Source organism: Coniophora puteana (assembly GCF_000271625.1).
Source record: "Coniophora puteana RWD-64-598 SS2 unplaced genomic scaffold CONPUscaffold_11, whole genome shotgun sequence".
Lineage (NCBI taxonomy): Eukaryota > Fungi > Basidiomycota > Agaricomycetes > Boletales > Coniophoraceae > Coniophora > Coniophora puteana.
In genome coordinates, this window is record NW_006913063.1 from 1,971,217 (window position 1) to 1,997,880 (window position 26,664).

General features: G+C 54.5%; 11 protein-coding genes across 11 annotated transcripts; 4 read left to right on the forward strand and 7 right to left on the reverse strand.

Moving 5' to 3' along the window:
- Positions 1-104: 104 nt before the first annotated feature.
- On the reverse strand, positions 105-1,060 carry CONPUDRAFT_168021 (uncharacterized protein). Its single transcript, XM_007774140.1, has 3 exons — positions 910-1,060; positions 516-840; positions 105-460 (listed from the first exon to the last, which is right to left on the reverse strand). Exons 2-3 carry the CDS (start codon positions 705-707, stop codon positions 206-208), a joined length of 447 nt encoding a protein of 148 aa, XP_007772330.1. The 5' UTR covers positions 708-840; positions 910-1,060; the 3' UTR covers positions 105-205.
- Positions 1,061-1,536: 476 nt separating this feature from the next.
- On the reverse strand, positions 1,537-3,392 carry CONPUDRAFT_168022 (uncharacterized protein; the record flags this gene model as incomplete). The annotated part of the gene is made up of 4 exons (XM_007774141.1): positions 3,274-3,392; positions 2,554-3,221; positions 2,408-2,493; positions 1,537-2,348 (listed from the first exon to the last, which is right to left on the reverse strand). The coding sequence occupies exons 2-4, from the start codon at positions 3,174-3,176 to the stop codon at positions 1,537-1,539; spliced, it is 1,521 nt and encodes a 506-aa protein (XP_007772331.1). The 5' UTR covers positions 3,177-3,221; positions 3,274-3,392.
- Positions 3,393-4,168: 776 nt separating this feature from the next.
- Positions 4,169-6,505, forward strand: CONPUDRAFT_129128 (uncharacterized protein; the record flags this gene model as incomplete). Its single annotated transcript, XM_007774142.1, has 4 exons — positions 4,169-4,410; positions 4,744-5,317; positions 5,423-5,680; positions 5,936-6,505. The coding sequence occupies 4 exons, from the start codon at positions 4,169-4,171 to the stop codon at positions 6,305-6,307; spliced, it is 1,446 nt and encodes a 481-aa protein (XP_007772332.1). The 3' UTR covers positions 6,308-6,505.
- A 1,104-nt stretch (positions 6,506-7,609) lies between these two features.
- On the forward strand, positions 7,610-8,320 carry CONPUDRAFT_75812 (uncharacterized protein; the record flags this gene model as incomplete). The annotated part of the gene is made up of 5 exons (XM_007773739.1): positions 7,610-7,645; positions 7,727-7,784; positions 7,861-7,997; positions 8,057-8,070; positions 8,161-8,320. 5 exons carry the CDS (start codon positions 7,610-7,612, stop codon positions 8,318-8,320), a joined length of 405 nt encoding a protein of 134 aa, XP_007771929.1.
- Positions 8,321-9,211: 891 nt separating this feature from the next.
- On the reverse strand, positions 9,212-11,446 carry CONPUDRAFT_157249 (terpenoid cyclases protein prenyltransferase; the record flags this gene model as incomplete). The annotated part of the gene is made up of 7 exons (XM_007774143.1): positions 9,212-9,304; positions 9,378-9,472; positions 9,551-9,669; positions 9,739-9,826; positions 9,899-10,587; positions 10,670-10,825; positions 10,956-11,446. 7 exons carry the CDS (start codon positions 11,444-11,446, stop codon positions 9,212-9,214), a joined length of 1,731 nt encoding a protein of 576 aa, XP_007772333.1.
- A 596-nt stretch (positions 11,447-12,042) lies between these two features.
- Positions 12,043-14,870, reverse strand: CONPUDRAFT_84267 (saccharopine dehydrogenase). Its single transcript, XM_007774144.1, has 8 exons — positions 14,835-14,870; positions 14,596-14,776; positions 14,382-14,529; positions 13,663-14,320; positions 13,254-13,600; positions 12,752-13,191; positions 12,450-12,693; positions 12,043-12,375 (listed from the first exon to the last, which is right to left on the reverse strand). Exons 1-8 carry the CDS (start codon positions 14,863-14,865, stop codon positions 12,157-12,159), a joined length of 2,268 nt encoding a protein of 755 aa, XP_007772334.1. The 5' UTR covers positions 14,866-14,870; the 3' UTR covers positions 12,043-12,156.
- A 1,049-nt stretch (positions 14,871-15,919) lies between these two features.
- Positions 15,920-17,777, forward strand: CONPUDRAFT_168025 (uncharacterized protein). Its single transcript, XM_007774145.1, has 5 exons — positions 15,920-16,032; positions 16,099-16,170; positions 16,233-16,295; positions 16,351-16,488; positions 16,549-17,777. Exons 1-5 carry the CDS (start codon positions 15,930-15,932, stop codon positions 17,676-17,678), a joined length of 1,506 nt encoding a protein of 501 aa, XP_007772335.1. The 5' UTR covers positions 15,920-15,929; the 3' UTR covers positions 17,679-17,777.
- A 542-nt stretch (positions 17,778-18,319) lies between these two features.
- On the forward strand, positions 18,320-18,874 carry CONPUDRAFT_157252 (uncharacterized protein; the record flags this gene model as incomplete). The annotated part of the gene is made up of 3 exons (XM_007774146.1): positions 18,320-18,551; positions 18,612-18,662; positions 18,723-18,874. The coding sequence occupies 3 exons, from the start codon at positions 18,320-18,322 to the stop codon at positions 18,872-18,874; spliced, it is 435 nt and encodes a 144-aa protein (XP_007772336.1).
- A 103-nt stretch (positions 18,875-18,977) lies between these two features.
- Positions 18,978-23,080, reverse strand: CONPUDRAFT_168027 (uncharacterized protein; the record flags this gene model as incomplete). The annotated part of the gene is made up of 4 exons (XM_007774147.1): positions 18,978-20,369; positions 20,427-20,738; positions 21,386-22,762; positions 22,825-23,080. Coding segments are annotated over 4 exons (3,337 nt in total), but the record flags the coding sequence as incomplete, so codon positions are not given.
- A 268-nt stretch (positions 23,081-23,348) lies between these two features.
- CONPUDRAFT_109427 (NAD(P)-binding protein) lies at positions 23,349-24,623 on the reverse strand. Its single transcript, XM_007774148.1, has 5 exons — positions 24,533-24,623; positions 24,161-24,470; positions 24,047-24,087; positions 23,871-23,988; positions 23,349-23,815 (listed from the first exon to the last, which is right to left on the reverse strand). The coding sequence occupies exons 1-5, from the start codon at positions 24,602-24,604 to the stop codon at positions 23,490-23,492; spliced, it is 867 nt and encodes a 288-aa protein (XP_007772338.1). The 5' UTR covers positions 24,605-24,623; the 3' UTR covers positions 23,349-23,489.
- Positions 24,624-25,015: 392 nt separating this feature from the next.
- Positions 25,016-26,401, reverse strand: CONPUDRAFT_92314 (mitochondrial carrier; the record flags this gene model as incomplete). The annotated part of the gene is made up of 5 exons (XM_007774149.1): positions 25,016-25,330; positions 25,390-25,809; positions 25,863-25,891; positions 25,944-26,001; positions 26,057-26,401. 5 exons carry the CDS (start codon positions 26,399-26,401, stop codon positions 25,016-25,018), a joined length of 1,167 nt encoding a protein of 388 aa, XP_007772339.1.
- Between the last annotated feature and the right edge of the window lie 263 nt (positions 26,402-26,664).

Below are 26,664 nucleotides of genomic sequence, written 5' to 3' on the forward strand. Positions count from 1 at the left end.
ATGCCATTGAGTTCGCCGCGCTTTCCGGGAGTAAACGACCATGTTCGAGGATGGTGTAGTCTGAAAGCAAGTCCATAAGTGTCGGATTTTGTTTCATGATTTCGAGATGGCGCTTTGACGTCGACATCGGTTTCATACAGAGCAAGCCGCGAACAGCATGGAGCGCGTAATTCTGCGATATCCCGAAGATTATCCTTGCCATAGCCTATCGAGATTCATCGTTGAGACACCACGGATCCTCGTCGTACAGCTTGAGAGGTAGACTTTGCCACTTTTTTGCAGGGTCGTTTAACTGATCCGAATAGCCCTGCGGATCTTGCAGCGCAAAGGTGCACAGAGACGTGATGATGATGCCAGAGTCCCGAGCTGATAGCATCTCGGGGAGGAAAGACTCGGTGCACAGCGTCCAAAGGAGCTCCGCCGTCAATTTACTGAATAGAAGCACAGGATGATGCAAGGCCTATATGACGTCTCTAAGTGCATACCAGACCAAGGTGGCTCGTTGAGATACTCACAGTCAAACAAGTCTGAGGGATCCCTGCTTTTAGCTGCCTGTTGAGCGCGGAACGTCGCTCCCGGAGGCCTTCCGAGCAAGAGACGCTAACCAAGATATCCCAAGCGTCAGACTTTACCATATAGCCCTTGATGAGTTGCGGAGTATCCGAGCACATGGACTCATCCCAAGGAACCGAGAGTATGGACGCCATAGTCTCAATTAGACCAGCTCGAACGCTTGCTTCCACAGAAGAAGTCCATTTTGAGCTGCGTGGAGCTGTTGTCGCTGAGCTTTCTATCGCATGCTTAGGAGGGGCGACTATCGACTATCTCTCGCATAACGCTCTAAAATTTGTCTATGAGCTTATGTACGTAACACTCCATCGAAACCTGGCCAAAGTCTGAGAGGCTCACCAGAATTGAAATGACAGCAGCGCTGTCTATTTGAGGTGTTCTCGCTTGTTCGAAACATTTGGCGAGGCTGTTAGTGAGCTGAGGCTTAGGGGCGTCGAACATGCGTCGAATCTCGTCCTTCAGTTCAAGATCCACCCCAACTTGACGATCTTCCATCCTGTAGAGCGAGGGATATGCCGTACGCGAAGTCGAGAGGGTTGCAGAGAAAAACTTGCGCCGTCGGACTCTTAATATTCGCGACCACCATGTCTTCCGGCGGCTTCGGGCCGTGGTTCCGGAACCCTCATGTCTTATTTCGCAGTTTCATTTGAGTAATCTATTAAGGCTTGCGTATATATGTTTGAGGACGTACCTGAGTATTTAGAGACCGTAAGTCTCAATACCCGGCCTTCATCTAAGCGCTGAGCTTCCTCATTGAACGCAAGGACACGAGCTTCGCATTCCGCATATGAAACACCTAGTTTAACATCCAGAGTCTTCACAAATGCAGAAAATATCGATTCATGCTTCTCGCGAGCGCAAGTTCATGTCCTCAGAGCATATACCAAGTATCAATCATCAGGTAAAAAAGGTGGACATAGTTGTTCAGAAGTGGACAGTAATGATAATTTGTTCGCCTAGCACAAATTACTTTTGTACAGACGACTTTGAGTCAAGTGCCACCTCAGCCTCACGGGCTAACTTCTCATACTCCCGGATATAGCCAGCTTCAACCCGTTGATCAGGGGCGCTGTTCATGTTCAGATCAAGCGCTGCGAGGGCCGCAAAATACGCGCGCCGGTGCTGGTGCACCTGCATCGAATACTTCGCTACGCTGCCCAGCGACACCACCAGCAAGTACCGCGCCCTGAGCGCGGTACTGAAGCTGGTGTACGCGCCGTCCGTGAGATTGTGGAAAGCGACTACGGCCGCCGCGAGCTCGGCTGTATAACCGAAAGAGGCGTCGCAGCGCAAAGCATCCGAGTCGGAGGAGGTAGTGGCATCCCCGCTCTGGAGCGTCTCCCGAGAATAGTCCATCGTGCGCAGCACGCAAATCTCTAGAAAGCGCCGGATGATATCTGGGTGTGTTATCTGCTGGATCTGAGCCAGGGAGGTATGGGGTGAGAGGCCTTCGGGTGCCTTCTGGAGAAGCTGTACTGTTTTCAGGGCGTTTCGCTGGGCTAAAATCACCAACAGGCGCGCAAACGCTGTAGGGCCCAGGACATACTCTGGCGCCACAATGAAAGGATCAAAGTGGTCATCACGAGTGGCGTGTACTTTAGTCCATGTTGGCAAGTCGCAAATATCGTATACGAGAGGATGTTCGGCGATGTCGTTCCTGAGGGAAGCTTGGTATGCTACTGGCAACAGAGAGTAGATGTCGACGTTTTTGACCCCGGCAGCGTCCGCGCAATGTGTCATCGTCGCGATGAGCCGAAGAATGGAAATGCGAGCGTAACCTGTTGCGCGATATTAGAATGAGACTGAGCAATGTGAAGACTTCGAGCGAAATACTGACTTCTTATTTCGTAGATCGTCTCAGATACGTCCTCCATGTACGGACACCGGCTACCATCGTAGAGACTTTTGACGGCAGCCACACGACTGTCATTTGACAGCACTTCAGCTTCCTATTCATATCTCTCAAAAAAGCTGGGCGCTCACCGTTGGAGGTCATCGCCTCCTTCTAGCCACGCTCCAGAGGCTGCCCACGCTTCGACAAGTCTTTCCGCCCATCTTTTTTGAGAAGTAAGCAACTTCATCGACTGGGACAACGTCTTTGTATTGGCGAGACCAAAGGCTTTAGACTCCGATGTTGATACACCAGGTATCATCTCGGACGGCCACCTGAACAGAGCGCATAATATTTCGCATGCCAGTGAGGTAGCTGCGCTTTCCGGGTTGACGTCGCATGGCTCAAGAATGGTACAATCCAGAAGTAAATCAAGGAGGTTAGGGCTCTCTTTGGTAATCCCGAGAAGGTGCGACGGTGACCACTTGACGTTCAGGATAACCAGTGCACGAGCGGCGGTGAGGGCATGAACCTGCAACTCTCCGAAGACTCGTTTGGCCATCATGCGCCGATGTTTGTCGTTTCTGTTCCAAGGATCTTGGTCGTGTAGTCCACTAGGGTGACACTGCCACTTCGTTGCCCTATTAATCAGCTGATCTGAGTATGCGTCCGGATTCTGCAACGCAAGGGTACATAGATATGATATTAAGATGCCGACGTCTCGGGGAGGTAGTCTTTCGGGGAGGAATGACTCTTTGCATAGCTTAGTGGTCATTTGCGCCGTTAATCTGCTAAATATCAGCACGCGATCATATAAAGCCTGGCAGGAACTGGTCATCGCTTGCAAATGAAGATCTCCATTATATGCTTACCAATAAACAAAACTGGAGAAACTTTGTGTTGAGAAGCCTATCTAGCGAGAGCCGTCGCTCTTCGATGGTTCCCGAGCCAGATACATCCAGCAAGATTTGCCATCCGTGGCACTTCGACGTGTATCCGATAAGGAGCTTATCGTAATTTGTGCATATGACTTCATTCCAAGGCTCAGATAATTTCTCCGCCATGGTTTCGATCAGGCCAGCCCGAACAATTGCATGGGTTAAGGAATTCCATTTTGAGTCCGGATCCATCTGACCTCCTTCCGTAGGCGAAAGGTGTGTAACTTCTTCCAAGATAGCTCTCTAACGCGTTTAATATGTTATGGTCAGGAGCTCGATCCAAAGCAGAGCGCGATATGCGCACCATAATACCATCCACGTAATCGTTATCTATGCGAAACCTTTTGACCAGGGACATGGCGTTGTTCAGGTTCCGTGATAGTTTTGGCTCAGGAACGTTGAACGGTGAAATCTCATTCATCCATACCGATGAAATATTCGCGTGTGGGCCACTCATGTTGAATGCACAGGAGATGAATCAGTGACGAACGATGTCAAGAAGGCTGGGAGAGTTGACCGTCACCACGTTTGCCGAAGATGGATGAATTCGTCACGTGGTCGATAGGCAGCGTTGACACGGTTGGCCTTGGCCCTCTTGCTCCTGCTCAACCTCCTTGGTCCTGGCACCTCGGGTTACGCTCACTGCTTGTGTTATACCCAACCTTTGGGTTTATTCCAGCAAGGTGAGCAGGGAGTTACTGTGTAATCAAGCCCAATCTAACGATGCCTACACACTTGAATCACCTTGCTCAGTAGGCGAGCGTTAATTGTCCTCTAGCCTCCAATGTCCTTCCAATTCAAACAAAGCCCCTCTCGGCCTTCGAACAGCATGCGTCGTGTTCGGAAACGTACTACTACAAAGTCTTCCGCACCAGCACCTGCCTTCCGCCCAGCTTCCCACCGCGTTCTCTTCGTACCAGAGCTCCTCGAGTTCATCTTCAGCTACCTCGACCGGGAAGATAATGTCAACAACGCCTGCGTGTGCAAACAATGGTCAACCATTGGGTTGGATATGCTTTGGAGAAACGTTGACAACATCTTTCAGCTGTTCAACGCGCTGTGTCCGATTGAGTGTCTTGAGGGTCATGTCTGGGTGCGTCCACCTCCCTACCTGTTAGCCTCCCCCGAATATCTGACGTCCCTCCAGAAGTTCCAGAGGACACCAGATGCCATCGACTGGTCCAAATTTGCCAAATATGCCCGCCGCGTGCGCTGCTTGCGGCTGAACGAGCACCCGCTCACGATCCGCAGCGTGCTCTCCATCCTCGAAGACGTCGCCCTCACACGCACCGCATCCGAGATCCTGCCCAACCTACACACTCTCGAATGGGTCACCTCCTCCCCGCGCTCTGCCGAGCGCGCTGTCCTCTTCATGCACCCGCGCGTACGCACCCTCATCATCAGCGTTCCCGACGTCATCTCCGGCGGTGGTCCCTCGCGGACGAGGAAGTTCTTCATGGACTTCGTTACGCGCATGCCCCGTCTCACGAAACTTGACCTGCGTGTCCCATTCTCGATCGAGAGCGTTGAAGACATCATCATTGACACGCTCCTCGCAGGCCTGCCGGAGCTACGCACCGTCATCTTCCCCGAGTTCTTCTTCACCTCCCGTATCGTCACCCACCTCGCGACGATGCAGCATATCGGTGTGATCCAGTTTGAACACGGCGATGAACAGGGGCGCGGAGACCCCGCCGATGTCGCGCACTTTGAGCCCATGCTTCTGCCGGGTGCATTCCCGCAGCTATACGACCTCTCGCTAACGGGACGACTCGAGCATCTCACGGCGTTCATGAACGCACCCACGGCGCCGATCAACCTGACGCAACTCTATCTCAACTCATACTGGGCGCAGACGCCCGCGGAAGTGCACACACTCTTTTCCGTCCTCGCGGACTCGTGCAGCTTGCTCAACGTGCTCGTGCTCGAGCTGCTGCATATCCCGCCGGGCCACTTCTATGTCCAAGGCCCGCTGGCTGTTCATCCTCCCGACCCTCCTCATACCATGACTGCCACAGGCCCAGGTCCAGCCGCACACGCCCGCCTTCGTGGGCACGCCGCGCTGGCTCCGCTCACATATGAGGATCTGGCGCCCGCTCTGTCTCTACCCAACCTCACGCACTTTGAGATTATGCATGGAGCCCCCGTCCACGTGACCTTTGAGCAACTCGAGAAGCTCGCACAGAGCTGGCCCTCGCTTGAGCTCCTCAAGTTAAACCCCGAACCGCTTCTTGCACTCGACGGCTACCCCGCGTTGGGCCTACGCGCACTGATCCCATTCGCTCGGCACTGCCCGCGACTGCACACCCTCGGACTATTCCTCGACGACGCCCCAACGCCCGTACGAGCCCCTTCGCTCCCTCGTACCAAGTCCAAATCTAAATCTACATCATCTAAATCATCTGCCTCATCTTCCTCCATATCTTCCCTCTCCTCCTCCTCTCCCGCCCCTTCCACCTCCACCCCAGCACCCCCCAGCGCCGCCCTCGCCTTCCCCCCATCCTTCGAAGACGCCCTCCCCACCATCCGCTCGCGCTCACGCCCGCTCCCCAGCGCCCCCTTCCCGAGCCCTATCCCCTCACAACACGAACTCGAGTCACTCAACCCCTTCCCCTCCCTGCGCACTCTGTACGTCGGCCTCTCGCGCGCGCGCTCGCCGCAGACCGTCGCTCTGGTCCTCTCCGCGCTCTGCCCGCCCGGGTGCCTGCTGCAGTGGGGCACGTCCTGGACGGACCCCGCCGAGTGCGTCGCGCCCGAGATGGTCGAGCGCATACGCGAGCGCTGTGCGCCGTGGGAGGAGGTCGCGCGCTTGTTGCCTGTGCTGGCGCGGCTGAGGCGCGAGGAGAGGGCGAGGGCGCGGAGGCTGAAGTATGAGAATGAGGAGCTGAGGACGGTTAATCGGGTGTTGAGAGAGGAGGCGAGGGCGATTCCAGGTGGGAAGAGGCAGGATTCGTGCGTTATCTGTTGAGTGTGCGGTTCACATTCGTTTCGTGCATTTATGTGTTTAGCTATTGATATTTGGATATATACGTACGGGATATAAGTCACTCATTTGCTTTGCTTTGTTTTTGTGCTATGTTTCTGCAATATGAATGAAAATACGATAATGCTGTAAAATTCACCCACTCTCCTTTGTCGAGCCCCTTCGAGCAGGACCTTTATCTTCTCCACCTCTATGTCGTGTATCTCAATCACCGCGCAGGTATTGGTCAGATTGTGCTGGCTTGCTGCTCGAAATGAGCAAACGAGCAGCTTTACGCAAGACGCGTTCAAGAAAGATCGTTTGGAAAGGCTGATGCGGCTTTGCCGGCCGCTAGTCACTAGTCAATCAGGTACCCGTGCAGCGAAGACACCCCCGGCGACACGGGAGAAACCGTCATGCAGACCACCATCATGAGGGTCCATGTTCATGCGCGCCCGGAAAGCCCCAATGCAAACACCGAGCGCATCAGTAAAACCGCAAATTTCTTGTCAGCCTTGTCACCTTGCCACAAGGCGACAAGGCGTCATGAAACATAAAACCCAACATTGAATCGTAAAAATAATCTGATACTTAGTATTCGGATATTCCCAAGCCTCAAGATGATGTTTAAGGTCCGGAATATGGTCTAGGAATACTCCTAGACAACCGAACAAAGTAAATTCATTTGCCTTGCAGGCACTTGTCCGTGTAAACTCCGCTCCTCCGACTCGGAAGCGACCTTGCTGCGCCAATAGACTTGCCTTGCCGATTTCGGCGTCATGGTCGGATTGTTGCCTTGTGCAGGGTTGCACAACCTTGTACAAGGCGCGACAAGCATTTTTCATCTTTACTGATGCGTTAGCTGCTGTGTACTACCAGGACAGCGATCATACTAGTATTATGAATATGAGGGTCACTTCCAACAGGCAGTGCGGTTATAACACAACGTTACACTGGCCGCTGACTGGTCAGGCCAATGACCGAGCGCGGGTGGAGCCCTAGTGATCGCTGAGCCTTAACCAGACTCCTATTGACCATGGGTCCTGGTTACTAGTATGCCCTTCACGTATCCCTTGCCGCACGCGTAGCTGGACACCCGATTGGCTGGCGACAAGCTCGACGCCATCAACCGATGGCCAGGAGGCTAATTGCCAGTGCGTCCGAGACCACCGCTCCGAGTACCGAAGTAGTGGTCCTGCGTAAAGCTGATCGCCCCTCCGTTCATGTTAGAAAGGTATAAAAACTTGTACCTCTCGCGCACTCTTGAGATTAAAAAACATCTCCGTCTCTACCAAGCGACAATACGCGATGTCTCACTCGATCCTCTCCACTCCCCACATTCAGGTTAGTCTTTCCTCAGTCTGCAGCTCAAGCTATTGTAAACGCTAGAGGAACAGAACGGAAGCTTTGTTTGCGCATATCCAGGATGTACCTCGGTATTTCGTCAAAAGAGGGACCTCCGAAGCCATGTCGAAGGAAAACAGTGCGTCGTTGTCTGCTACTCCTACGCCGAATTTCCTTGCACTATTAATGCTGGTACCGACCTTTGTGGAATATAGCTTCAACATCAAGCGCTTCAGATGCAATGCCTGTCATTACTGCTCAAGCGATTGCTCAGCTGTCCGTCGACACTGCAGGACTCAGCATCAATGGAGACCTGGCGCGCCATCCGCATGGACTGTTGTTCAGGTTCCTGGTGAGTATGCATGGCGTCCAGTCATTGTGACGCTAGCTCAATTCGCCGCCCAAATACAGAGTGGTGGTGGAAGGTGTATTGCATGAGAATTTGAGGAGATGCGTAGTTGAACAAAGAACGCTGGATGTAATAATAGTTAGTCATTTAGGATGATATTTCGTAGTATCTCACTCGCATCCGACAAGGAAAAGCTGCGTTTTATGCGGAAAAAAATACTTGACAAATTCTTCGTGGTAGCGATCACCGACAATCATAGCACTGTTGATGCCCTCGTTGATGTTATCCCGTCCTTTGAGCGTGAAGATTGCAATGTATTTTCCTAGGCTCAAGGAAGTACGGTAGATTCATCTGAAGTGCCCACATGTAAGCCGTTGGCCCATACTGCTACCATAATCATGGGAGGAGAAACAACGAGAGGTTACAGGGTGAACCCCTGTGCTTTGGACATCTATATCGGTACCATGCTTTCGTCATTGCCAACAGAAACTAGTTTGTCGGCGATAATAAAATCTTTCTACTAGTCCTGTTCACGGGTCCGAATCAACGATGAAGCATGCACAGGCTGTACTGACTCCATTGTGGAAGCGTCGCATGAAGCGACGCGGCGATCGTTTTATTTTTGGCAAATACGGCCATATGAATCAGAGCTGGGTAAATGACTTCAAGCCGCGTACCTGTCGATCCTTTTGATTTCTCCATGAAAGAATCCACGACCGATGGGTCTGGCAACTTAAGCTGAGAGTGAAGATTGAAATGTACCAGTAAACTCGAAGATCCCGAGTAAGTACGAAATGGCAGCATTGATGTTCTGTTGGGCCACATTGGTGAGTTCTCCTGTCCCCGGACCATATTCCCACAGACTGACCTCAACCTTGACTGTGGTGATAGCGTGGGCCTGTAGTGAATCGACAGATGAACGCAGGGTGCGGTACGATAGACAAGGCAAAAAACAGACCGCTGTGAAGTGTCTTAGCCCGAACTTCGGACACCCCGACGGACCCAAATTTGCTCTCAACAAAAGAAAGCGGCGAGGATCTGAGAGAGACCAACCTGGGTTAGGCGCTAATCAGGAATGAGTGAGCAGGATTCCAGAGTGCATAAAGTCTTTGATGCCTAATAGTGCTACACTAAAAACAGGACAAACCAACAACAAATCAACTTGAAAAAATGCTCGGAACATCCAACAGCACAGAATCTTCCAACACCCCGTCTCTTTACATCCGCCGCGGAATCACCTGCTTGTAAAAGTGCCCCATGATGCCCTCCGTATGCGTCATCGTGAGGTTAAAGACAGGATGCGTCGCGTTCTGAAATAAGATAAAACCGTGTAAGCACACAAAAAAAAACCAAGCACACGATCAGGAATGGGAAGAAACGCACAACACCGTTCACCGACCCGCCGAGCACCATCGCCGTCCCTTCCTCCTCGGCCCACGCGAGCGTGTCGGCGTACAGCTCGCGTCGGAGCACCTCCTCTGCCGTTTCTTTAAAAAATAAATTAAACACATCTCAGCATTCTGGACAAATATTTGACGCGGAAAGGGACGACGTACCAGCCTCACCCTGCCACACAGCCAACACCTCCTCGCGGCGCGCCGCGTCGGGCGCGACGTGATGCTGCGCGGACGAGAGGCCGGAGAGGCAGTAGTGTGTGTGGTATGCGTCTGCCGGTCTACATACCTCCAGTGTCAGCGGCCCACACGAGTGTTTTTAAAAAAGGGGCGGATTAAAAGGGACCCACTTTGGTGGTTTATCACGTAGCCCGCCAGCGGGATGCTGGCCCGCGCAGAGGAGGTAGGTCTGCAGCGCGGCGCGGTTCCACAACGAGTCTTTGGTGTTTTATATCATGTTCATCAGCTGCATTCCAGGAACGGCGCGAAAAAAAAGGGAGGCGTGCTCACCATCAACGTCCTTCCACCCATCTTCCTCGTCCCCCTCTTCATCCCCTCCTCCCCCAGAATGCAGGTGGAATGCGTGCACATGGGAAGACGCTGACGCTGGGGCGGCACCGCCGCCGACGCCAAGCGCCTCGAGCAGCGCAAAGCACCCGCCGACCCACCACGAATAGCACCCGTCGACGAGCTTGTTCGTGCGCCCCCTGAAGCCGCCGAGCTCGGCCTCGCCGCCCTGCAGCTGCGCGAGCCAGCGCGTGAGCGACTTGTAGTTTATCTGCGGGCGTCTCTCTGGTGCTGATGATGCAGATAATGGTGGAACTGGGGATGACGACGACGGCTCCTCTGGCGGCAAGAAGCGCCGCAACATCACCCACGACGCGAGCGCGCAGAACGTGTACCCGCCGTGCGCCTCGCCCAGCGCCGGCCGTGGCTCCTCCAGCAATACCGGCTCCCCGTCACCCGAAGTCGACGCAGCAAAGTACGGCTGCGACGCGGACGCGAACCCGCCCTCGTATGTCTGGCAGCTCGCGACGAACGCGGCCGTACCGCGGACAAGGGCGGGAGTGAGCAGGTCGAGCAGGTGCGCGACGACGAGCAGGCAGTACGTCCCGCGCACGTCGACCTCGGCGTGGTGCGAGACGGTGAAGGAGCCGTCGGGCTGCTTGAGCGACATGAAGAACGCGTACATCTTCTCCCTGTTGAGGCGCCATTGTAGATCAGATTAGCGACGTGGAGAGCAGATGCCTCCGGATAGAGGAAGGCCAGGGCGCAGCGTACCGGTCAATTTGGTCCCATCCGCCTCCGGGTCCTGGCCGACCGACGATCGCGAGCGCGCAGACGGCCGCATACGTCGGGAGAAGATGCGCTGCCTGTCCTGGGCCGCCGCCGAACCCGCCATCGGGGTGCTGCCACGCGAGAATAGTGTCGATCGCCCTAAGATCCCCACACACTCAGCGTCAGCATATCTCCGTTCAATAAGCCCAAGGCCGAAGGCCAAGGAAAGGAGGAAAGGAGGGGAACCGAGACACCAAAAAGTCCACGAACAGACCAAACCAAAACTCACCGCTGCTTATTCCCCGGATCCAGCCCCACCCTTGCCACGCTAAAACTCTGCAGCGTCCAAAACAGCAGCCACGGCTGGCTCGCGTCCTGCGACACATACCGCTCGGGGAAGCCCTGCGTGAGGTTGCGCACCAGGAACTGCAGGTGCGCGTTGCGCTGCAGCGCGGGCGCGCCGCCCGCCCCACCTACCCCCGCCGAGCCGCCTGGTCCCCCTCCACCGCCTCCTCCACCGCCACTTCCTCCTGCTCCTGCTCCAGCGCTGCCGTTCCCATTCAAGTTTCCCCTCCCCGCTCCGTGCCCATGTGCATGAGGCGCCGTATGCAACACCCCGCCCCCGACGGGCAGATACCGCTGCAACACGCTCTCCATCTCCGCCTGCGTGTCCGACGTCTCGGTCATGACGCCGTCCGTAGGCGTGGGCCGCGGGGGCAGGCTGAAGTCGAACGGGATCTGCATCTGCATCTGTCTCTGTGTCTGCGCTCGCGGGTTCATCGCGGTGGTCATGCAATATGTGGTGGTGACGCCGTGTAGTACCGTGGATGGGGTGATGTTCGTGGTTCGTACTTCGAAATGAGGGATGGGCCGAAAAGCGCTCCTATGTCAGGTAACAGCAGTACGCAGGTGCACGGGAGGTTACAGCGCAGATCGCAGTGGGTGGATGTGTTCTCGAGCTCGCTGACTATGACGATGACCTTTGGGTGAGCCTCCTACATGTACGCATCATCAGTATCACGCCCTACATCCAGGGCATAACATCGTCATAGAGAAGCACGCACAAGAGCTGATCAGCCCAACGCGGATCCAACAAAGTTTCAGGGTGTAGATCGCGCCGTCCTCTCGTCAACAGCAGTCCCTAAAGCTCGAGATGATAAGCGCCCAGCTGGGAGATGGTGGGAGATCTAAGACAAGAGGGGTCGAGCGCCTGTCCGTTTCATTGCTCCGTTCTTTGTCTCGTCTTCCGCACGGATGGAGTGCGGATGCGTCAACTGGTGCGCCCACGTGGGATCATCATCAGTTTAGCCGAACCGACACGCGTCTGACTGCATCCGCGACAGTCGCGCCCTCTTTCGCTCCTCTTATGACAGACTCAACAGCAAACAAATACATCGTCGAACCCAAAGCAAGCCTACTCATACACGGCCCCATAGTTCCTCAAGGCTTTTTCACTTCCACATCTAACGTAACCCGCTCTGTAAAACATTCTACAAAACACCCTCAACCATCCCCAACCCTTCCCTCTCCACAAGCTCCCTCAGCGGCTCACACAGCTCCTTCGAATACGGCGCATGCACACCCGGCTCGCTAATCACCCCATCCAGCACAAGCTGCACCGCAATTCCACACGGCACACCGACCAGCCTCGCCATCGCACTGTGCCCGCCCGGGTACCCGTACGCCTCGAGTGTCGACGTGAGCGTTTGCTATCACCCATGTCCTCATTAGTACTCTTCCCAAAGGTCTTTTTAAAAAAGGGAAGCAAGGAAAGAACACGCACCTCGCTCCCATCAGCCCACTGCACCCTAAACCGGTGCTGCAGCATCACCAGATCCCGCTCATTGTCCTCGTACCGCATAAGCCCCTCCAGCCGCGCGCACAGCGTGTCGAGCAGGTTGCCCCCGCGCACCTGCACCTTCTCCTCCGCCGAAAACAGCCCGATCCAGCGCAAGCCCGACACAATGCGGCTCGCCTCCGCCTCGTTCGGGAACGCACAGAGCGCTTTGACTCGCTCAATGAGCGTGCTGTTTCGATTCGACGCGTCAGCAAACCCCTCTTAAACCGTTTATCACTCTCACACACCTCTCCTTCGCATCGTTCGCCCCAACAGCCTTCTGCATAGCCTCCGCCCAGCTCATCCCCTCCTCCAACCACGTCTTCTTCTCCGCATCCAGCCACCCAAGCTTCACCAGCGCCCCAATAAACTCAGGGAACCCCTGATACCTCAACGTGCCCCGCACAACCGTCTGCGCCTCCGGAATCGCATAAAACTCCCTAAACGGCACCGAGTTGCGGTTCGGGTACGCGACGAACGCGAACGCGGGCGAGATATAATACGGCTTCGCGTGCTGCATCAGCTCCGAGCCCGACACGTCGAGCTGCTCCCCGCCCGAGAGGTAGGCCGCGGGGTTGAGCAGCGCGAGGAGCACGCCGCGCGAGGACCACGAGAACTTGTATCCGAGCGGGTTGCCCGCGCATTCCGGCGCGGGAAGGCCACCGCAGTACGAGAGGAACTCTAAGACCTACAAAACGGCGCACGTCATTAGATTTCCACCCCCTTGATAGGACGAAATGAGACCCTCACCTTGCCGCCCTTCTCATGCACCTCTCCAATCGTCTTGACCGCATACAAATGGTCGATGCCCGGATCCAGCCCGATCTCGTTCATGACCACGATCCCCGCGGCCTTGGCCTCCGCCTCGAGCTCGCGCATCGCGGGCGAGACGTACGAGGTCGTGACAACGTGCTTCTTCGCCTTGATCGCGGCCTTGATCACGTCCGCGTGGTACGTGTACGGAATCAGGGAGACGACGAGATCGTGCTGTGCGACTGCAGCCTCGAGTGCCGCCGGGTCGGATGCATCGAGCGCGATCGCGGTCGTGTTGGGCAGGTCCGCGGCGAGTGACTGAGCGGTTGCGAGTGTGCGGCAGGCTGTATGCGATAAGGCATGAATTCATACGATCGCAATGGAAGAGAACAGGGAAAGGACTCACCGATCGTAAGCTCGTTCGTTGGATCCCTCACCACATACTCCGCACACGGCCTCGCAACGTACCCCGACCCAAGCAACAACACCTTCTTGCCCTTCTTGCCCTCCTCCTGTGCCTTCGCCTTAAGCGCCTCCCGCCCAAACTGCGGGCGCTTGTCCACACCGTCCTCGAGCATCGATCTCGCAAACTCTGGGAGCACAAACGCCGCGCGATGCACATCCGCATTATAGTACCTCGTCCCTTTCACCGTCTGCACCGGCTCGCGCAGATTCCTTCCCTCCGCCTTGGAGCACACCAAAAACCCGATCTGGCCGCTCGGATACGTCGGGATTGTCGTGTACGCGTACTCGCTGACCTGGAACAGGCCCTTGGTCATCGCGCGCAGATTGTTGATCAGCGGGAGATGGATCCAGAGGCACTCGCACTGCGTGCTGATTTGTCCGCCGGGCGCGAGCGCGTCGTGCAGCAGCTGGAAGTAGGGTTTCTGGAAGAGCGACTCGGCGGGGCCGACGGGGTCGGAAGAGTCGGTGATGATCACGTCGTATGTGTTTTGGTTGTCGGCGAGGAACTTGAAGCCGTCGCCGATGTAGACGGTCACGCGCGGGTCGGCGAGGAGGGAGGACATGTGCGGGAGGTATTGTTTGCTGACGCGGATGACGGCCTATAAGGGGTGGTGGTGGGTTAGATCGGGTTGGTGGATAGTCGGATGGACGGAGACGCACCTCGTCGATATCGCAAAGAACGACGCTCTCGACGGTGTCGTGCTTGAGGACCTCGCGCACGACACCACCATCGCCACCGCCGATAACAAGGACCTGCTTCGGGTTCGGGTGGGACGCCATGGGCAGGTGGGTGATCATCTCCTGGTACCTGTCATATCATCGTGGCGCGCCTGAGCACGGGCGTATGCCAACGAGACGCGAAGTGGAAACGCACGAGAACTCATCGCGCTCGGTGCACTGGATGACACCATCGAGCACGAGGACGTTGCCGTACGTCTGTGACTCGAACACGAGGACGTCCTGGTAGAGACTTTTTTCGACATGGAGGATTTTGTTGACCTTGAGGGTCATGGCCTGGCCTGGCCATTGCGACGAGATCTCGCGGAACCAGCCGTCTGTGAATGAGATCATCGTCAGTAACGTTGTAGACGATGAGAGGATATATGCGCTGACCTACGATGGAGGGGTGGCTGAGGGGTGCCATGGTCGTTCAATCGATGGAGAGCAGAAAGGAGCTCGTCAATTTTTATCAGCTCGCTCAAAGCCGCAAAGCGTCCGCCGTGACTTGGATCGCCGGTCGCACGCCGATCGTCCCGCTGAACCAAATTCTGCATCTTATCTTATCTTTTCTCATCACGCCTATCTCACGTGCCTTATTTCCCACGAAATCCTCAGGGCCGAACGCGCCGATCCGCTTCCTTTGTCCCTTCACCTCTTCACACTCCTTCCTTTTTGGACCCTTCACCCCTTCACATCTTCACCCGACGACCGACGAGCTGGGTTGGTGTCGACGTCGTCACAGGTCCTCTCAACGCGGCAAAAATCCGTACAGCATCGGCCCATAGAGCAACAAACGTTCATCCTATTCTGGGTGATAAATCTTCTATCGATGACGCCCGGTGGCCGCGAGGACAAGGATGTGGCACAGGTTTGACAGGTTCTCTGGGGAAGCACTCGTCTTTGGTCGTCTCTCCTGCCGTCTCCTCTAAAATCCCCTGCAGCGCTCTTCACTTCCTTGCCTTTCCTCAGCAGACATTCGACGTCTGCGCAAGATGACCATGTCTCTTTTTATTCCCTCGACGAGGAACGCTAGTGGTTCAATCCAAGTGAGTCCTCACGGCTTACTCTAATTGGCCTGTCCGCTCATGTGGTACCTCCTCTCCACCTCACACGTCCAACCGTCCCTGACCAGCGCCTACTATATCAGCATCCCAATCCAGCCACCCACAACCACCACCGCCACCTTCACGCGCTCGAATTCGTTCCGCCGTCCCGAAGCACCTTGCTTCCTACGTCAGATTCTCTGATCCACCGACGTCGATACAAGGACAACGAGGCGGAACAATGGCGAGCCAGTAGTGCTTCCGGGCTGCCTTGCATCTCGGTATGGAAATCGCGCCCCTTTGAGCCGTTGTAATAAATTGAGGGAGAGTATGGGTGTCTGTGGACTGCTCGTACAGCATACCATCCCTCCCGCAGTTTTTTTCTCTTTACCACTCTCCACTTTCATAGACATTCTTATATTCTCTCCGCATCAACGCTCCGGTTATGCAGCCCCAGACGTTCTTCAGTGATAACCGCAGCTCCAGCGAGCCCACAACGGTCTACGATGCACAACGCACCGAGTACACCAGCATGGAAGATCTCGGCAGTAAGTCGCTCGTCGCATACAGACTTAAAAAATCCATATATGACTTCACACACGCGTGTAACAAAGTTGCAGATCTATCATGCTACTGTCAACCGGCATTTATGGAACTCTGCCGAGACGAGTGCGATAACACTCGCAGTATGTACCTTCGCCGCCGCCACATGTCTGCCACCCACGATTAACTCTCTTGTTTCGTACAGGACTTTCCCAGCGCCTCGCGACCGCCCTTTTTACTCACAGCGGAACCCAATCCCCACACTACGGTCTGTGTTCCTATGTAGCCTACCGCGCTTCAAGCCATCTAACCGTGCAATGTAGATTCGCTTCCCGATAAGATACATGCAGAAGGATGGTCGGACTACGAGCACATCAGAAACAGAGGCAAGTCTGTTAACCGTGCGCATATCCCAACTATGCCTCCTCATAAAAAGGCTGACTGGAACACGTTCATTATCGGTGCGTCGCTGGGTCCCATCCACTGCCACGCCCTGAATCGCTGATTTTCATCGTATACAGCTGGCGCTCTTACCCCTCCAGATACAACTACCACAACTTCCAACCCTTGTACGCCAGCAGATTCGTCGGAGCTGCTTTCATCTCCCGTGTTGGCAGCTTCGGACCCGCCCCTTCCCGCACCGATGTCACCTTTATCTCTCCCCGATTGTACCACCAGCCCCTTCTCCTCCGTCAGCGCGTCTACGCCATTCACACCAGCGACGTCCCCCGAACACGACCCCACGAGCCCTTCAAGCTGCCACCCATTGCCGACACAAGACTCCGTCCTCGTCACCTTCAGCCCCCCAGTCCATCCCTCAGTCCAACTCATAGAGCTCCCAGCCGCACCCTCATCTCCCTCGCTCATCCCTTGCCGACTCCCACGTCGCTGTGCACCTATACCCTCGCTCACACCCCTGACCGACACCGACACCATCCCCAAACCTAAACGCCCACGCAACCCCTTCTTCCTCTTCAAAAGCGCATTGTGTGCCCTGGGTACGCACCCAAAGAAAGGCAACACGCCGGATAACGTCGCCCGCATCTGGTACGCCATGTCGCCCGATCAGCGCGAGCCGTGGGACGCGCTCGGCGAGATCGAGCGGCGGAGGTGGGAGGATGTGCGTGACGCTGCTGGCACGGCGGGGAGGCGTCGGAGGCAGCGGGGCCGGGTTCCGAAGGAGACCAAGGGCGTCGGGAAGCGCAAGAGTGCGGGCGGAGAGGGCTCTAGGAAACGACGCAGCGCGGATACGGGCCCAAGTGCAGCTTCGAGTGCGAATTTGATCGCGACGGTAGCGGCCTCTTCAAGCAGCCGCCATCCACGACAAATTCCGGGGGTAACCGGTAGTGACATCCACTTCGTCAACGACTTGGACTCTACGGCGCCCGCGCTGCCGCTTCCTCTTCCTCCTTCGAACTACGGCTCCCGGCCTCTCCACTTTCAGCACTACGTACTCGACCGCCGTTCTCATGAAGAGCTGCTCTCGACAGGCTCGGTATTCTCTGCCCTCCCAAAGCCGACGCAGGTTCAGTCGTTGGGCTCCTACGTGGCGCCGTTTAATCCGTACGCCACCAACACTATGCCTTTTTACTATCCCGACCCCACGTTCTACGATGCTCATCTGGATTTACGCGGCGACAATTGGAGCTAGCCCAGCACGTCGGCCTGAGGCGCGCTTTTACTTTCTCATTCTATACTTATGCTTATACTATCATGATTTTAACTTTTCATACATATCTGTTGTAGTATCAACCCGTCCGACACTACCACACCGCTACTGTCCTTTGTTTCTCACCCTACCTTATAATCCTGGTTGATAAAATTTCAATTTCACGCGACACTCACGGAGCGGACGTTGTTAAACCCTGCTTTTGTTGTACTTACTACAGCATGTTTTCAATCCCTGTCGTCACCTAAGCTCATCCCCCCCAGCGGCGGAACGGCAGCAGAACACCACCTCCCGCCTCGAGGCTCAGCACAATCCGGTCCGAAACGCACCTCGAACAAAGGAGAAAACCCTTCACATCCGCGTGCGTCCGTGACAGGTACATTGACACCCCACAAACCCTTTCGGTGGAAATGGTTAGACTTCACACCACGGTAAAAGGACAACTGCGTCCGCTCGCGTGACACGGCTAATTGGTGTAAAATTAATATGGACGCGCCCTTTAAAAGGACGCGCAGGAGGCCCTCGTATTTGTGTATCCTGCGTCTCTCTTTCTTCCTCCCGCCCACCTCTGTCCCCAGCACCTTTACCACGTCGCGCTCTCCAGTCTCTTCAATCAGCCCAGGATGACTGCGAACAGGTATCCGAACGACATCGCGTTCTTCTCCGCGAACGTGTGGGATGGTGCACACTTGACGCGCCTCAACGACTCCGGGTCCTCTGGTATGTCTTCCACCGCCATCCTGCGCATGCCACCCGGGTTTAACGTCTTCATCGTAGACTTCAAGTCCTTCCAGGTACCTGACCTTCTCCTCTTTGCCCCCGTTGGTGATACAAGCCTTCTAGACGCGCCGGAAGGTAAGCCCCTGACTGTCGCGTACATGTATATGCCACCGTGTTTTGACGCGTAATGCTTAGACAGCAACGTCCATCCCAGTCGCGCTGCCCGCTGGAGAGGTTGTAGAGCCTGTAAATGTGCCATTTCCGTCTCTGTGTACTTATTCCAATATTCTGACGTGGCTTCCATAGGCGCCTCCTTGCGCACACTGTCACCCATGCCACTCTCTCGTCCACTTTCGAGTTCCAGCTCGCCAAAGGGCAAGGATGAAGGCCAGTCGATCGACAGAGCCCAGTTCGTGAAGAATTGTCCTTATCGTCCGTCCGTCATCCGGTCTTCCTGAGATATTAACACCTTTTCCGATTAACTATTGTACGATACATATTATATAGTAGCAATATATCAACACCTAATCAAGCAACTTAATGTAACTTTCACTTCGTGCGCTACTCTCTCCACCGGAGAAATATCTCCTCCACTCTTCTCGCAAGGAAGCGCACAGTCCACTTCTTGATCTTTCCTCGCGCCTCCTCCGCACGAAGCTTCCTGACTGCCACCATTATCGCATTCCCAAGCCCGTCCGAGTGTGCCGAAAACATATCCCGACCATCGGGCTGTACCACAGCAAGGCTGGGAAACGCGCGCGCCAAAACAACGCTGACGCGCGGAAGATCCCCGTAGTGCAGATAGTAGATGCGCAGAGTCTTGAGGTTTCGGTTCCGCACGGACAGCTCTGCGGCAGTGTCCCCGAAGTCGAACGGCTCGTTCGTGACCCGAATCGCGAGCTCGGTGAGCTGGGGACAGGCTTCAGTAAATGCGAGCACGTCATGAAGGCAGAGTCCCGGTTCTGTATCCATGTAAGGCGCACAGAACTCCTCGAGGTTTGGCCATGCCTGAGCTATCTCGAACAAGTCGTCGGAAGTGAGAGATAGCGTAGGTTCGGCGGTGCCAAAGCGGAAGGAGCGCATGGAGTGGAGATGAAGAGCAGGTCGGATGTGGCACAGATGTAAATGAGCAGATACAGTGCTGAACCAGAATGGGTCAAACTTGTGGCCAAGTACGAGTTTTTGTAGTTGCGAGCCACCAGGGTGCTCCACCAGCACATCAAAAAATTGCGCAACCTCCTCACGCTTCGGTCCCAGTGATGCATCAAGCTCAAGGGAGGAAGGCATGGTGGTAAGTGCTGGTATCAAATCAGTGGCATCAGAGAGTCGCAGAAGGCGCAGCGAGAGGTTGGAAAGGGCATGGGGCTCGCGAGTTCCAGGACCTTGCTCCGCAATAACTTTTCCTTCCATCCTACTTCTAATGCCCATCCAATCAGTCAAATTGAGCTCTTGAAGCTTCGGATGCTTCAAAGCGTGTGCAAATGCTACGTCCTCGAGGTCCGGGCAACGAAGTGACATGAGACTGGGTAGCCCAAAGATACAAGCGGTCATGGCCTTTGTGACCGACGCGTTTCTGTCCGGAAAATCAAGAAAACCGACGACAAGGTTTCGTAGGCCAGGGCATGCAGCTGGAAGCGCTAGCAGAAGCGCATCGCAATCTCTACGGTAAGCTTCCATGCGCAGCTCGACAGTAGTGAGCCAGGGAAGTAAGAGATCACGATGAACAGAATACGGAGTCTGCGGCAGTCCATCCATAACCATCGAGTATGTATCAAAGACCACTAGATGACGCAACCTTGGGAATACGCTTGCAGCATCTACCGGTGGGCACACCAGTATTCCGGCCGCGTGTCTTGCTGTGTCTATGGAAGTACCCACAGTGAGCTTGCGAACACGTCGGGAGTACTCATAAACGTAGCCCAGCTCGTCCGGCGAGGGCGAGCCCACGTCAATCTGGCAGAAAGCTTCGATTTAACTGGGCATGAAGACACAGGGAGAAGCGAGACTCACGATGGCGCCGAGTCCATCTGTGAAGAGTTGCTCAGGTGGTAGCAGCTCTAATAAGCATCGAGCCTGATCTATATCTGACCAGAGGGCGTCCAATGCCGGTCCCTTGAACGCGCGGCAAACTTTTGCGACGCTTGCCAGCGCATCTCGGTTTCTTGCCTTGTTTTCCAGCTGCTGTCGGTGTTCATCTGTTGAGTCGATGGTGTTAAGCTCGCCGCATATCATGCGAAGTATCTCTGGTAAAGCAAGGGCGTGATGCATGGCGAAACGCTCGAACGGAGCAATGGATGTAACAGGATCGAGTGACTGGCTTTGCTGTGGCCCGTTCGGTAGGTTCCAGTCGGAGCGGGAAATGTTGAACGTCAGCGGATGGATAGGCCTGACGTGCGGGATTCCGCGAGTTCTATTCGTTGTTATACGTCAAGGACACTCGAAAAGCTGTCAAGGAGCCGAGCGGTCAAATTGAACAAAACAAAAGAATACCGGCACTTGACGCGAAAAAAAAAAATAGGTAAACGCACAAAGAACAAATGGTCAATGGGAAAGCGAGCTGGGCATACACAACGTCAAAAACATAAGCAAAAGTCCACTGTGTAAGGACTAAGAAATAACTCTGACGAACATACGACGTACATAAAGGCGCAGAAAAGGCATCTTGAGCTCCTTCAGAACTGTCTCTGTTCCGATCATGCAGAATAATCAGCTTCGTCCTCGCCGAAGGGAAAAGATGAGACACTGAGTCAATCGACAAAGCGCGATTCGTGAAGCGTTGGCTTGGTCGTCCATCTGCCATCTGGTCTTCCTAAGGTATCGATGCCATTTCCGATTAACTATTGTACGATACAGATTCTATAGTAGTATATATCAACATCTAATCAAGCAGCTTATTATAACATCCCCTCTGTGCGCTACTTTCTCCACCGAAGAAATATCTCTTCCACTCTTCTCGCAAGGAAACGCACAGTCCACTTCTTAATCTTTCCTCGCGCCTCTTCCGCACGAAGCTTCCTGACGGCCACCATGATTGCATCCCCAAGCCTATCCGAGTCAAACATCGCAAAGTTATCCTGGTCATCGGGCTGTACCATGGCAAGGTTGGGGAACGCGCGCGCCAGCACAACACTGACGCGCGGAAGATCGCCATGATGTAAATCGTAGATGCGCAGAGTCTTAACGTTCCGATTGCGCACGGACAGCTCTGCGGCGGTGTCTCCGAAGTCGATGGGCTCGTTCGTGATCGAAATCTCGAGCTCGGTGAGCTTGGGACAGGCTTCAGCAAATGCGAGCACGTCATGGAGGCAGAGTCCCGGTTCCGTATCCATATAAGGCGCACAGAACTCCTCGAGATTTGGCCACGCCTGAGCTATCTCGAGTAGATCGTCGGATGTGAGAGATAATATAGGTTCGGCGGTGCAAAAGCGGAAGGAGCGCATGGATTGGAGAAGAAAAGCTGGTCGGAGGTGACGTAGCTGCAGAGGGCTTGAATCGGCGACAGGCCAGACTTGGTGAAAGGGATGCTGCTCATAGTTCAGCACGAGTTTCTGTAATCGCGAGCTGCCGGGGTGTTTTCCCAGTGCATCAAAAAGGCCTCGAACTTCTTCAACCATGGGCTCGCACGAAGAATCAAGTTCAAGTGAGATGGGGAGGGTGTCGAGTATGGGTATCAACTCTATGGCACAGTAGGGTCGGGGAAGGCACAGCAAGAGCTTAGAAAGCGTTGGCGGATGACGTGTTTGATTACCTGGACCTTGTACCGGAGCATCATCTTCCGTCCTCCTGTTAATACCTTTCCAGTTGGTCAGCGTGAGTTCTTGAAGCTTGGAGCGCTGAAACACGTATTCAAGTGCTTCATCCTCTAGGTCGGGGCAGCAGAGAGACAAAATATTAGGTAGTCCGCGGATACAACTGGTTAAGGCTTTCGTAGCTGGCCCTCTACTTTGTAACTGGGAAAAAAGCCCGATCATGAAATCCGGATAATCAACGACAAGATTTTGTAGGCTAGGACACGCCTCCGGAAGCGCTAGCAGAAGCGTATCGCAATCGTGTTGGTCAGCTTGGGCAAGGATCTTGGCAGTGGTGAGCCATGGAAGCAGGAAATCGCGGCGAGTGGAATGGGGGTGGTATAGCTGTTCACCCGATGATGTACGCAAGAATGTATCTTGGACCACCAGATGTCGCAACTTTGGAAACACGCTTCCGGCGTCGACCGGCGGGTGCAGCAATGTACCGGCCACGTGTCTTCCAGAACCTTCACCGGATCCAACTGTGAGCGTCCGAGTACGTCGAGTGAACTCGTGAACCTTGCGTAGCTCGTTCGGCGAGGGTGTGTGTACGTCAATCTAGGGGCACAGAAACGTCCATGTTGAGCATGCTTGAAGGCACAGGAAGAGAGGTGACCCACGATGGCACCGGAGTCATCTCTGACCAGTCGCTTAGATGGGAGCAATTTCAGGAAGTGCTGGACCTCCACATCCGACCAGAGTATATCCAGCGCAGGGTCCTTGAAGGTGCGGCAAACTCTTGCGACATTTGCTATCGCACGTTGGTTCCTCGCCTTGCTTTCCAGCTGTTGTTTGGGGTTGTCTGTTGAGTCAATTGAGTTGAGCTCGTCGCATATCATGCGAAGTATTTCCGGTAAGTCAAGGGCGCGATGCATGGTAACGCGCAGTGGTACGTTAGGACGTAGCGATGAATGTAACAGGTCGAGGAGCTGGCTAAGTTGCCGTGACCGCTCGGCAAAATTCAGTCGGAGCGGGAAATGGGCGGGTGTCAAGCGGTGGGTGCTGTGTGGGGCAGGTCGTTTCCGCCCGCTCTTATACGTCGAGGGTGCTCAAAGAGCTGTCAATAAATCAAGGAATCCAAAGAAATAGAACAATGGAAAACCGGCAGTCAATGCAAAAGCAAGACAACGCACAAAGAATAAGGGGACAATGGCAACCGATGTCGAAAACTTAAGCGAAAAGGCCAAAATACAACGACCTCTAGTCGATCCTTGTTTTCTTCGCTTGACAATACATACCAGATAATACCATGCTAGAACGTCCTCACCACAAACATACCTACAGCTTACAGCGCATGCAAGGCCCTAACACTCGTCCACACATGCCCCTCCCAAAGCCCATTCATATTCCCTTCCTCGCCCTCCATTTCCCTACCCGAGACAATATCCCACCGCGTGCTCACACCACCAGTATCCGAGCGTTGCTGGAGATAATCCCTCACAAACGCGTCCTTCACGTCCTCCGGGATCTTCTCTGCGTGCTGAATGGACACGTCCGCCTTCTCATAAAGCACCGCAAACTCATTCAGAGTAGCCCTGTCGCCTTCAATGCGAAAGACGGTGTTGAGGAGCTTAGACGGAGGCAGCGTTGTGATTATATGCGCCAGATAGCCTATGATAGGTGAGTGTCAGATGGCAAAGAACGGCTTGATAGGAAAGGACTGCACCACCGACGTCGGACATGGTCGTAACAGACATCGGGGTATCGCCTTTTGCGACGAGCAGGAACTTGCCCTTCTCCGCGACGCAGCCTATGATCGGTATCCACTCCGCAAAGAGACCTGACTGCAAGACGATCCACATGTAAGCACGAAAAAAGAATTCTGACGAGCATACGACGCACATAGAGGCGCAGAGAAGGCATCCCGAGCTCCTTCAGCATCTCTGTTCCGATCAGACAGAATAGTCAGCTTTATCTGATCCAAATCTCGCACACAGCTCATCTCCAGATACTCACTCGTATACCGATCCTTATGCAGCAAAATCGCCTCCTCCCCACCCTCCGTCGGCATTCCGTACTCGGACGGGACAAACAACCTCACACATCCCGCCTGCAGCGCCGCCTTCGCGAGCGGCTCCTGCGCCGGCAGGTCTTCAAATGGAAGCGCCGAGATGAGCACCTCGACGTTGTGCTCCTGCAGAACACGCGCGACACCGACAATGTCGGTGTACTCGACACGTTCGACTTTCGCACGGGGGCCCGACGGAGCAGAGGAGGATGAAGGACGAGTAAGGACGAGGACGTTGACGTTCTTCGCTATAAGACTCTGATCGTTGATGTCAGAGCAAATCCCAAAGGAAAAGAACAGATAGAGGCTTGACCGCTTACTTCAACTATGTGTTTCCCAACGCTACCTCCAGCACCAACTACTGCGAAGGAACTGAACGTGGTTTCAGCCATGGCAAGTCGTTAGTCTGAGATAAGGGTAACGAAGCCTGACAACACTCCCTATATTCCGACCTAGGTTTTACATCTCCCATGACTTGGGATCAGAACAGTTAGTAAGCTGCGCAGTTGCTCACAAACCTCTTAAGGGTTCATGTTAAGTTATGGGTCCGAACGAGAGTAACCAGCCACTTGACCGCTTGGCATGAATACGCTTCAAGAAAACTCTAAATAAATAATGCATATTGTGTCGCAGTATAAGTACAATCAGTGTTCTGATCCAAGTCAATGCGGAGGTATAGCGCGATTGAGAACGTCTAGCAAGAAAATCTTTGAGCTCCCTCCCCTTACTTCGTGTGGTCCGCCCAGCTATTCATGCGAGTGTGAGCGCCATGCAGTGAAAACGAAAACGTGAAAGAGGCGGGCTTACATATCCAAGAACAGCTTCCAAAGTACCGTGAACATCAAGCTCTGCAGCCCGTTCGTGAGGATGCGCGTCTTGAGCCCACGTCCAAAGAGGCCCTTAAGGCCGTCCGTGGCGATAATCGCACGCGCAGCGTCAGAGTAGCTTATCTCAGTCTCGTTCACTTGTCGGTACGTCTTGAGCACGCGAAGCGAATTCGAGATCGTGTCAGAGACAATGGCAGCGCAAAAGCCGATGAAGGCGGAGCGTAAGAGCTTCGTGATGATGACTTGACCAGGTGGAAGGGCAGCGTCGAGCCAGTTGAAGGTTGCGAACCACTGCGAGAAATGATGCTTCGTTAGAAAAGGAATGGTGGCGAGTGAAATGCGGTACACACAGGATAGTTCCCAACAAAGTTAGCAGCAGCGGTCGCAAGCGCACCATACCACAAGCTGCCTACTCCCGATCGCTTCACCCTCTCCTTGAGAAGCTTCATTCCGACCTTGCCCTGAGTCTGCATTGTTGTCTTCACTGTATCAATGGGCGTGAGGACCATGCGGAAGCACGCAGAGGCGACGCTCGCGAAGATAGTTTGCACAGGGACAGGCAGCTTCTTCATGTACGAATTGGAACGGAGAAGGGAGAGAATGCCGACGTTGAAAGCAGTGTCACCAAATCGCGCGACGGGGCCTTGGATAAGGGCGGCTAAGATGCCCTGGTAGTAGCGTGGATAGCCGCCATCGGCGTAGAGGGTCTTAATGGCTTGCGTAGTTGAGGTTCCATACCGGTATTGGTAGTTCATAACTGTGCGGAGGGGCTACATGTTCTGATGAGCGGACGGACGTTGGCACATGAACACCCTCAGCTCACCATCAAGAGCAGGACCTGCAAGACCATAGCTAGTAGTTCGCGTCAATATGTGGATTTGGACGATAGCGTGTTAGTGGGTACCTGCAGCACCGGTCACTCCCCCTCCCAACGCGTCCTTGAAGGCCTTTCCAAAGTCAAACTAAAAATAGGTGAGAACTTCAAAGACATGAGTAAGAAAGACATGTGCAGCTTGCCTTGGTATCCTTCGCATCTACGAAACCCTTGATGAATAAAGCCAAGAAGAAAACGACAACGGCCGCTAGCAATGCCCTCCACGCTATCTGTCCCTTCGTCCACCCCTTTCGCTCCGGCTTGACCGACTCGGTGGTATCGATGGCATCGCTGACCTCCAACTCGCTGTCGTCTCCTGGGATAGCGGTCGTCTCGGGACCATCCTCAACCTCACGTGGGTCCCGAGTAGGAAGCCCGTCCGCCTTGAGGCTGTAGTTCGACGAAGGCGAGCCGGAGAGGAGCGGCTGGGCCTCAGCGTTGTCAGGGCCATCGTCCCTTCGACTGCGTGCGTCTATGGGAGTGGACATGGGGGAAGAGTGGAGAGCAAGGACTCCGATAGGGACAGGAATGCGAGGCTGGGCGATTGGTCATCGTGGAAGGTGTCAAGAATAGCGGGTTACGTGATCCAGGCGCGTGTGACGCGAAGTACTAGGGGCATATCGCGCTAGCGAAATCAGCGGGAACCACGGCCGCATGGAGGTGAGAATGCTCAGATAAGTACACCATGGGACTACATAGAGTTTAGGCTTTGCCAGACAATCGACCGTCTAACTCAAAAGACAAGTAGGCG